The following is an 11,652-nucleotide window of genomic DNA, read 5'->3' on the forward strand; positions in this document are numbered from 1 at the left end:
TTCTGTCACGTGTTTTCCCTTTTTGTCGCATCTTCCGTTCCATATATATCGTTTTTGTGTATGTATAATATGTATCGTTTCCCCTCCTATGCTCTCTTGTTCCCGCTGTTTCCAGTTTCTCTTCGCTCTTTTCAATCTTGATTTTCCTAACGTTTTCTCTTTTCTGTTCCGTTTTTTCAAATCTTTTTATCCGTTTTGCCTCTTGTTCCTCTTTTCCTGGCACAGCTTTTGGTTTTTGTCCGGTTAACTCCTTTTCTATTTTTTCTGTTTTCGTTTGTTCCGTTGTACCTCCTTTTCTGTGTTCTTCTATGTTCCTTTTTCGCTTTACTACTCCCGTTTTCATTTTTTTCTTACCGTTTTCCTCTTTTTTGTTTCCTTCTTTTTTCCTTTTCTTTCTTGTGCTTATCGTTTCCGCGGCTTCTAAACTGTACGAGATTATTGTAAGTGGTGTTATACTGTCCCGCACTAACAACTATATTTCAACGGTGCAGCACGGTTTCATGCCTGGTAGATCTGTTTGCACTAATTTTCTAGAGTTTACATCGATGTGTACCTCGCATATGGAGAACAAGAAGCAAGTTGATGTTATCTATACTGACTTGAAAGCAGCTTTCGATCGAATTGACCATGCATTACTATTACGGAAACTGTCTCGACTTGGTGCCTCCCAACAAATGGTTGAATGGCTCATTGGTAGGGTGTTTCGTTTGAAACTGGGTAGTAGTGTTTCATCGGTGTTTATCAAGTCTGGGGTCCCTCAAGGAAGCAACACGGGACCTCCACTTTTCTTGCTCTTACTTAACGATATTGCGTTGCTGCTGGGAATTGACTTCAAGTTAGTGTACGCCGATGATCTGAAATTGTTTGCTTCGATAGGAAATATAGACGACTGCCGCCCCTTGCAAGATTTGCTTGATTTATTCACTGACTGGTGTAAATAGAACTGGCTCATTTTAAGCATTGCCAAATGTGAAGTGATGAATTTCCACCGCATCAAAAACCAGATCACCTTTGGCTACACTATCAATGGTACTGAGTTACGCAGAGTGGACCGAGTTAGTGACCTCGGCGTCTTGCTGGACACCAAACTGATGTTTAATCTACATCGTGAGTTGATTATCTCCAAAGCATTTCGACAGCTTGGTTTCATCTTTGAAATTGTTCGGAACTTTAAGGATCCACACTGTCTTAAATCATTGTACTGCGCCCTAGTACGTCCACTACTGGAGAATTGCAGTCTTGTTTGGTTTCCTAAGCAGCTAACATGGAACCTACGGATTGAAAGTATGCAACGGAGATTTATACGACTAGCATTGCGACTCTTGACCTGGGAACATCATGATATCTTACCTGCTTACGTAGAATGGTGCCGTTTCCTCGACTTGGACACCCTTGAACACCAACGCAAGATGCAACAAGCAATATTCGTGGCAAAAACTATCAATGGCGAAATCGACTCTCCAAACTTGTTTTCCATGATTAATTTTCGCGCATCACAACGAGCGTTGCGATCAACTGGACTAGTTCAAACGCAGTTTCATCGGACTGCGTTCGATATAGCGAACCGATAACTAGATGTAGCAGGACCTTTTCTAATGTGGAGGAACTATTTGACTTTGGTGTACCGTCACACTTGTTTGAACAGAGATTGCGTAGAGCTAATTTAGAATAAGATTTTATTCATGTAGACAATGTTAAGGTCAAATGAATTATAAATAATAAATAATAATAATAAATTAAAAATAATAATCTATCCAGTTTTTCTGGTTTTTGTCCTGTTTTTTACCTTCTTCATCCAGTTTGTCATCATTTTCTTTGTTGCTTTCCTCGTTTTCTATATCGTTTTACTTTCTTTTCTCTAATTTTTTCTTTTATCTTCCGTTCTTTCTCTTTTTCTGTCCAGTTTGCTCTTTTTTGCCCTGTTTCTCTTTTTTATCCATTTGCTTCCTTTCCACTTTTCTCTTATTTTGATTCCCATTTTCACACGATTTTCGTGTTCCTTTTTTCGAGCCAGTTTTTCCGAGTACTTTACCAGTTTTTCACTTCAGGAGGAGTAAGAGACGAACTACCTCTAGATCCATCAGGAACCCCTTCCCAAGTAGCAATTCTAAAGCCCTATTGTGGAATTATGGTTTTATTGTGGAATTATGCAATACCAAGAGGATACGAGTCAAAACACACTTATAGCTAGCAATAAATCCACATTAAATCTGTGTGGCGTAGCAATACAAAATGGAGCACCAATCAAAATTTATCCTACCGCGGTTGCTTGTCCGTTTTATAGCTGACGGATTTCACGTCAACTCGACCAGAGGTTGGCATGAGCCTCTCAGAATTTTATGAAACTATAAAATATAAGGCTATTACAAGTATTTTTTAAAGTGTTTGTCCTTCCGGTGTTGAGCAACTGAGGGGGGGGGCGGTCCGAAAAAAAAACAAAGAGATTTTTAATCGACCAAAAAAAATGCGTTTCGCGCATTTTTACTTAAAATTTAAACATGAGAAACAAATCTATTCTTGCTTTTTATATGTTCGTAGTTGTTTTTCATGTAAAAACCTACGAAAAGAAACAAAAAATCGAAAGAATTTTTTTTGCTGATTTTCGGAAATTCGATTGTTTGAATTTCCATTTCTAATTTAAGTTAGAACCGTTGCGTTTACTCAATTTTCGAGTTCTTTAGGCTGTGGAGCCTACAAATAATTGATTATGTGAAAAAAATTTGGCTTATATTTATTTGACTTAAAATCGCACAAATCCCCCGATTTTTCAAGCCATTTTCAAAGGGGGGTGACAAAAACTTTAAAAATAATTTGCAATAACCTAACTCGAAAATTATAGGACCTACAAAAAATAATCTATTGGTGACTTTTAGAAAATCTTTTGAATTTTCATAAAAAAATACTGCAAAAAATAAAAATTAATTTCTACACTGTGAAAAAAGCATTTTAAAAACTAAAAATCGATTTTCAAAAAAAGGCCATCTCAGAAATTGATGAATTTTTTTGTGAAGATAGATAATTATATGGCCTACAATTCTTTCATATATCGCAAAATGGGCTGGGCATATTCAAGGGAAAAAAGTTTTTCTAACAAAAACTTTTTCCGGAAAAAAGGTATTTCAGTATTTTCGAAAATTATAGCCCCTACAAAATATGATCTATGGGTGACTTTTAGAAAATCTTCTGAATTTTCATGAAAAAATACTGAAAAAATTAAAAATCATTTCCACACTGCAAAAACTTAACAAAAACTTCTACCTATTTATACCTTTTTTCCCGGGAAGGACTTGGAAAAGTTTTTGTTAAAAAAACTTTTATTTCTTCAATATGCCGATTTTGCAAAATATGAGAGACTTATTGGCCATACAGTGGTAACCCGATTTTGTCACCCCCGATTTTGTCACGTTTTTTACCCGACAACTTTTGATTTATCAAAAGCTTAGTTTGAAAATCATTTTCAAACATGTCAAATGTGTTACAACACTGTGAAAAGAACTGTGTTGATTATCGTGGAGTTTCCACAAAAGTTGTTTCTTATCTCCACAACTATAGTAGCTAGAAGGTCACTTTCTTTGGCAAAGTTCTTTATAATGATCTTCTCAAAAATTTTGTGGAACATTGTTTTCCTCTATCTCTTATTACTTGAAAAATAAATTTGCTATCTTACTCTTAGGGGGGTTAATCAAAGAATCGTTCATGCCATAAGAAATTTCTCTGAACATAGTTAACCAGTATAATCCACCATATCGGCGCAATTAGAAAACGGGTGTTTTCATACCTGTGGGACCTGTGCTGTGAACAAGTGACAAATGTGCACAGAGAGGTAGAAGGAAGTGCGAAATGTCCTAAAAGTGATCAGAATGAAATATATGTAGTTCGCTCTATGTTATCTGCAAAAAAATAAAATTAAAAAAATACCCGATTTTGTCACTGTCCCGTTTCTGTCAGCCCTAAATTCATCATGAGGGTGACAAAAAAGCAAAGCCATGGGTTTATACCGTCTTTAGACATTATCCTTCTTTATCGACAGACATCGCAGCCGGCTGTTAGAGTACAGGAAAATTACGGGGCCAGTGCAACGATCCTATTGACTCTAACTAGCAAGCACCGCCTAGGCGAGATTCGAACATACGACGACCAGCTTGTTAGACCAGCATCGTACCTCGAAGCTAACTGAGCGGGTGGGGGTGACAAAGTCGGGTCATTACTGTATAATAATCTACCATCAATAAAAATTTCATCAATTTCCATGAGGGCTTTTTAAAAAATCGAAGTTGAGTTTTTAAAATGCTTTTTTTCTTCAGTGTAGAACTGATTTTTAGTTTTTTCAGTATTTTTTATGAAAATTCAGAAGATTTTCTAAAAGTCACTCATAGATCCTTTTTTGTAGGTGCTTTAATTTTCGAAAATACTTAAATACTGTCTTATGGATTTTCGGCTTTCCAGTTAGTTTTATAACCGGGTTGTGGACTATGATAGACACTCATAGCCAAAACTGAAGGCCGAAACGTCAGGCAGTATAAAAAAGCCGTTTTCGAGATAAAACTGACTGGAAAGCCGAAAATCCACAATACAATACAATAATGTTCCAATTTTGTCTACCTCCGATTCTATCAGTTTTTTATCCCGATTTTGTCAGCCTATAAATTTTGTTTATCTTTTGTGCTTTTAAACATGATTGATATAACTTTTCAGCCTGCTTGAAACTATTCTGATTCTCTGGGGAGAGTTTTTGAATAAAATGACGCTTTCTTGCGAGTAATTCGGGGTCAAAATTAAGGTATTTTTATAGTAAAAGTTCTATAGTTCCTAAACAAGCAAAGATAGAGGTAGACTACGTTCAGTAATGTTGTGTATTTTTTCTATTTGTACAACTTTATAAAACAGGAAAAAGTTATACAACAACTACTTTTTATTGGAAAAACTTTCTTCCCCTAAATATGCCCATTTTGCAATGTATGGAAGAATTGTAGACCTGTATTTTTTGTAATTATCTATCTTCAAAAATTTTTTCATCAATTCCTGAGAAGGCCTCTTTTTGGAAAATCGATTTTTAGTTTTTAAAATGCTTTTTCCCAGTGTAGGAATTAATTTTTATTTTCTTCAGTATTTTTTACGAAAATTCAGAAGATTTTCTAATAATCACCCATAGATCATTTTTTGGTAGGTCCTATAATTTTTGAGTTATATTTTTTATAAGCCCTTTAAAAAATTAAGCCCTTTTCAAAAATTAGTCTAGACCAATTTTCGAAAAACTAAGTATGCAAATTTGTTTTTTTACATGAACTCTTTACATACAAAAATTGAAATCTGAGAGGGTGCTGCCAACCCCATAGACGAGTTGGTGTGAAAACCGTCAGCTATTAGTTTTATAGAGCTATTAAAACGGCCACACGCTGTGCAAACAAATTTATTGCTGCTATTATGAAGAATACTAAAGCTAAACATCAAAATAATTTTTTATGCAACGCCATATTACTATATTCCAGTACAGTGATGTTTCGATTTTGTCAGTTCCCGATTTTGTCTACTCCCGATTTTGTCTATCTCCGATTTTATCAACTTTTTATCCTGATTTTGTCTGCCTATAAGTTTTGTTTAACTTTCGTGCTTTAAAATATGATTTATAATACTTTTCAGTCTGCTTAAAACTATTCTGATTCTCTGGGGAGAGTTTCTGAATAAAATCATGCCTTCTTGCGAGTAATTCGGGGTCAAAATTAGGGGTTTTTATAGTACAAGTTCTATAGTTCCTAAACAAGCAAAGCTACAAAAACAGCTAAAATAGAAAAACTGATTTTACCGATTTTTAATAGGCTTTTTCTATCTTCGCTAATGAGATAGAAGGTTACTGTCTTCAGCAAAATTTCCTATAATAATATGCTGTAAAACTTTGCAAAAAACATCAATGTGCTATATTGAAACTGAAAAAAATAATTTTTTTATTGAACTTAATGGGGGATTAATCAAAATTTGAATTCCGCTGAACGATAGAACTTTTAATTTTAAGAAACTCTTCCAAAGCTTCCATAAACCTAAAACCAAGTTTTCCCGCTCAAAATTAATGCACACCAAAAAAGGCTCTGGACCAGTATGGTGTGCCTGGTTCATTGAGCTTTCGGTTGGCCAATTGGGTTAAAATTTATTATTAGTGGAAGTCTTCGATACTGCAAAGTCTTAAGTCTTGAATTTAAAAAAAAATCGAAATTTTTTTTACCGATTTTGTCATTTTTCCCAGCTCAAAATTCAACATGAGGCTGACAAAATCGGAACGTTACTGTATTTTGTTTTAGCTCGCTAACAAAAATACATCAAAGCAAGTTGTTTTGAAGAATTATCAATCGGTCTTCCTGTCACAGGAAGTAACTAAAATGATTTTGTTTGAAATTGAGATTGACTAACTGAATATATTTGCTTTGTATAAACAACCAGTTTTCAAAAATTGCCAAATTTCGATGGCGCGTTGATTTTATCCACCTATCGTATCAATATGCACGATAAAATTTAATGCGCATTTGTTGCAAACGAACTAAGATTGCTCAAAATTTGTTAATTATTCAATTATTTTATCATGATCGCTAAGAACGAAATCGATTGGAATGATCTAAAGTTAAAGTTAAACTTTAACTTTTCTGCTCACGGATGTATTTTTATGTTGACAAAGCTGACGGATGATTTAGCTTTTTCCAGAGCGAAAGCGAAAAGCTTTATTAAATTACCGCCATAGCGGCTGTCAAGTAAGGAAACTTAATCGGTTTTATTGCTGCTTTCAGCAGAGCGTGCTACGACTAATTGAGCTTATAACCGATTCTTATAGAGGTTATGAAAACATGCTGAGGAGTGGTCCACTTGGTCAGAAGACATTTTTATAGCGGTCTTCTGAAAGTTCCGATGAGGTTCATAGTTTTATGAAATTGGTCATTAACCACTTAGAATTGTTACTTGTGTTGATAAGTCGAAATTCAAAACATCGAAACGTAAAATCGACGAAAGTTATTTATTTTTTATTAAGTGTTTTTATTTTTATCTCTCATTGCTATGTGATGCCATGCAGTAAATTCGATTTGGATTAAATATGCAGTTTGCTGTTTAAAATCACTTGAAAAAGATCGCAAAAAAATCACTTTAAAGCCCATTGACTTAAAAACGTAAAAAAGGCTTAGGGTCGATTTGTAGGGATGACCGACAAAACCTCAGAATTACATATTTGAGGGATAGCAGGAGAGGGGAGCAGGCAAAGGGTAGACACATTCAAATGAAGAGAAAGGGTTTTGTTTCATGCGTAGAATTTTCGTTAAAATAACAGATGTAGATGCGACTAAGAGACAAAGGGGTCTTATGATTATGTAAATACCAAGTAGGTACTTATTTTTACTAAATCAAAGCTATAGAACTATTCAAATACAGTAATGTTCCGATTTTCTCAGCCCCATGTTGAATTTTGGGCTGGGGACAAAATGGGGAAACTGACAAAATCGGAAAAAAAATTTTCGGAATTTTTTTCAAAATTCAAGACATAAGACCTTGCAATATCGAAGACTTGTACTAAAAATTAAATTTTAACCCTTAATTGGTCAACCGAAAGCTCAATGAGCCGGGCACAGCACACTGGTTCAGAACCTTTTTTGGTGCACATTAGCTTTGAGCGGGAAAACTTGGTTTTAGGTTTATGGAACCATTGGAAGAGTTTCTTAAAATTAAAAGTTCTATCGTCCAGCGGAATTCAAATTTCGATTGATCGCCCTAAAAGTGCAATAACAAAATTATTTTTCTTCAGTTTCAATATAAGTTTTACAGCATAATATTACAAGAAATTTCGCTTAAGACAGCAATCTTCTATCTCTTCAGCGAAGGTAGAAAAATCCTATTAAAAATCGTTAAAATCAGTTTTTCTATTTTAGCTGTTTTTGTAGTTGTTGTATGACTTTTTCCTGTTTTTCAAAGTTGTACAAATAGTAAAAATATACAACATTGCTGAACATAGTCTACCTCTATCTTTGCTTGTTTAGAAACTATAGAACTTTTACTATAAAAAATACCCTAATTTTGACCCCGAATTACTCGCATTTTATTCAAAAACTCTCCCCAGAGAATCAGAATAGTTTCAAGCAGGCTGAAAAGTTGTATAAATCATGTTTAAAAGCACAAAAGTTAAACAAAATTTATAGGCTGACAGAATGGGGATAAAAAGCTGATAAAATCGGGGGTTGACAAAATCGGAGGTTGACAAAATCGGAAGATTACTGTATATTGGATAGTTTTTTTGGTATTATTTTTATTTCTGACAATTTATTATTAAATCGTAGTGACGTTTTTTCCCAATTTCGCACTAACACACGAATGCAATAATTCTAAAATTTATTGCATGATTTAGATTGAACCCTCTAAATTGATGAAGGTTTTAAATTTATGTACTTCAAATACCAAGAAAAAATTATTGAGGTATTATTTATGTACTAAAACTGCTCCATATAGACAGCAAAAACTAGATCAAACAGCAGGGCAATTTAAATTACCGAATAAAAATGCAAGATGCACTGCGGATCTTTAATTTTTTGTCGTATTATATAAGCAGCCTAATGATGAAACATATCTTTAAGATATAAGATGCCCAGGTGAGTTTGCGATTTCCCATCAGCTGTGCACAGCGCATGTTGTGTTCCTACTTGCTTCCTCAGCACAGCAAACTTTAGCAGAGCCGAGAAGGTAAATAGGAGGTTTCTTCCTTGCCGAGCCACCGAGTGTGCGCCTCACAGTCTGCCAAGACAACGAAGACAACAGCCCAAGCGTGAAAAGTGATCGGCAAGCCGAAACCTCAGAAAACGTAAACAACCGTAGCGATTTTATGTTGTAATTTTTTCCATTTTTCATTTTCCATGATTGAGGTACCAGACCAGACCAGCCCGGGCAAGGTACGGTACCGAGACAAAAGTCGTCCCTTTTGGGGTGGAGAACGTCATAGAAGTTAGATCACATTGTTCCGGAATCAAAAGTGCACCTCTTTGTGCGTTGGGTAGGGTTCCGTACATAGAACGTTGTAGTGATGTCGTGTTATTATTCACCGTTTTTTCCCGCTTTCGACGTGGCTCTTTCTCTCTTTCTGTCACCCTTATCGAAATTCAGCAGGGATCCTGGCCGGGCTATTGTGGCCGCCGGCTAGATGAGTTAGTTACTAACATACATAGCGAGGGAACAAACGGTTGTGGAAAAAAATTGCTCGTATGTAATCCTGTCTTGCGCAACTCAAACAGGGACTTTCGTCCTTTCCATCTCGCTCGCTCGCTCGCTCGTTCGCACACCTTTCCTACCTTCATTGCGCGCTGCGAGGGAACCCCTCCTGCGTGCCGCTCAAATCGACGACGATATATCGGAAATAATTCCTTTTAATAATAGCTGGCTTCGTTGGCGCATTAGAGAGTCCTTCAGAGTGTTGCATTGCAGCAGCAGCAGCAGCATATAATGTACGCGATAGGTGAGCTTGGGGAGGAAAAGAGACAGCAACGCCAGATGTCCGTTTTTCCCAACAACCCACAGGGGGAAGTAGGGAAGTTTTCCAGCGCAGCGCCAGGCTGTGAGACTAAAGACAGTTTGGCACGCGACACAAAACGCCAGAACACCACCGGCAGCCACAGAACGCGGAACAAGTAAGGCCTTACGCGGTGAGTTCCTACGCCGACACAAAGGTTGGCCACAGCCGACCAACCGAACGACCTATCCTGACTTGTGAGCAGTGCGGTTGGCGCCAAAAGTTAGAAGAATCGCCTTCCGAAAAGAAAACACAAAGTGAAACAATGTTGTGAGGACTCCAAAAGACTCGAATCTGATTTGATGAGATTGATTTTGGCTGAAAAGCTTGTGATACTCGGGTGATACGTTTCTAAGTCTAAGGTCTAAGTGTTGTGTGCAAAAATGGCTCTTCCGGCAACGACCATAATGGTGAGAAATATGTCTTCGATAAATCAGTTGAAACGGATGAAGCTCAAGGAAAATCAAATGGTTTTTCCGTTGGGGTCCAGTGACGAGGACTTTGATGAAAATGGTTCCTCTGCAATTGTGATTAAGAGGAAGATTCCGTTGGGAGGAACGCTCGGAAGTATCGAGAATGTTATGTTCAACGTCAATTCTTCCAGCGAGTTGCGCAAGCCTTTGGGACAGCTGCAAAGTTCCGTTCAATCGTCCGGACCAGGAAGACGAAAGAGTTCGGATCCGAAGAGTGCAGTAACCGCTGTCGAACGGCGGAATGCACGGGAACGGAACCGCGTTCAGCAGGTCAACAATGGATTCACAGCTTTACGCCAACGGATTCCGGAGGAAATCGCTGAAGCATTCGAGACTGGGGCCAGTCGGGGAGTTCACAAGAAGCTAAGCAAAGTGGAAACCCTCCGAATGGCGGTCGAGTACATAAAATGCCTCGAAAGATTGCTCTCGCTAGATCCGGAAAAGGAAGGTGCCACCATCAAATTCCAACCCCAGCAACAGCTGCAGCAGCAGCCACAACAGGAAACTCAACTGCCGGCGACTCCCCCACCGGAGCCGGCACAACCCAACAGTTTCTTTCTGGCTATTAAACCTCGTGCCATGGGAAGTTCCAACGGAACTTCCCTCGACCAGACTCAAATCACAATCATAAACGGTCATCAGTACATTCGGATTCCCGGTACAAACACTTTCCAGTACCTCGATCCGGAAAGCCTGTACGACGAGTCACAGAACGACGGATTGTTCTTTGCCGACAGTAGCTCCGTCACCGATCCGGACGCCATCCTGGAGGACTCGTCGGATCTGATGAGTGAATCGGCTGTCGCTCTGTCACCGCAGAGTAATTTCACCCTGGATCCGGAAGAGAAACGGGACGAATTGATGATTCCCGTCGTCAACCACCACGCAGGTCTGGCGCACGGGCTGGCCTCCGAGGAGGAAGAAAAAATGGTGGCCATGATCAAACAGCAGCAGTACGCGGACATTATGATGATTAAGCACGAACTGCAGGACGACGACGAAGAATCGCTGCTGCTGCAGCAAACCGCCAGCGATCCCGCCTTCCTGGAGTCAATCAATTGGTTCGAAAGTCACCACTAGGATTACTTCTGCCCCGGGACGGACGGGGAACGCAAGTTACGTTTAGTGAAGATTAAGCATCTGTACATAAAATTATTTATTGGAAAGTCGATTTTTATTATTCTAATTATACGAAAATTTAATTTATTATCTCCCATTCGGACCGCTTTTTTATACACACAAACGCATCAAATTCGAATAATAAAGAAAACGATCGGCGATAGGTGGTAGAATTAAATCGCTTCTGTGTTTTTTTCCTTCTTCTTCTGATCGTTGTTACCCGGATCCACACACTCGCTTTCTATCGGTGCGATCACGCGCGAACAGCTGGAAATGAGGAAGGAAAATTTATCGATCCTGACTGCAAGATAGGGCTGGCTGCCGCCACGAGAACCGGGAAAAGGTGTTCCCCCATTTCACGATTCCACAATTCGAGAGGGAGTACGCTGTGCGTTCTAATTATCGAAAGTTCTCTCCCCGCTGCGTCCTCCGCTCCACTCCACTCCAATGGTCGTATAGGTTTTTTTCTGCCTTTGGATCCCAACACAGACCAGGACAATGACGAACACTGAACATCGCGTCGTCGTCGTCGTC

The 11,652-nt window shown here is 38.2% G+C and overlaps 1 protein-coding gene across 1 annotated transcript; it reads left to right on the forward strand.

The window, feature by feature from the left end:
• Positions 1 to 9,909: 9,909 nt before the first annotated feature.
• On the forward strand, positions 9,910 to 11,079 carry LOC128732658 (achaete-scute complex protein T8-like). The gene is made up of 2 exons (XM_053825949.1): positions 9,910 to 10,872; positions 10,915 to 11,079. Exons 1-2 carry the CDS (start codon positions 9,910 to 9,912, stop codon positions 11,077 to 11,079), a joined length of 1,128 nt encoding a protein of 375 aa, XP_053681924.1.
• Positions 11,080 to 11,652: the final 573 nt, after the last annotated feature.

This window comes from Sabethes cyaneus, chromosome 1, assembly GCF_943734655.1.
Source record: "Sabethes cyaneus chromosome 1, idSabCyanKW18_F2, whole genome shotgun sequence".
Classification (NCBI taxonomy): Eukaryota; Metazoa; Arthropoda; class Insecta; order Diptera; family Culicidae; genus Sabethes; species Sabethes cyaneus.

Bases quoted from the DNA above. Each gene is read 5' to 3' on its own strand.
- LOC128732658 (XM_053825949.1), top strand. From the start codon at position 9,910: ATGGCTCTTCCGGCAACGACCATAATGGTGAGAAATATGTCTTCGATA. The intron at 10,873-10,914 runs GTCAACCACCAC...CTGGCCTCCGAG, and splicing joins ACGAATTGATGATTCCCGTC to GAGGAAGAAAAAATGGTGGC.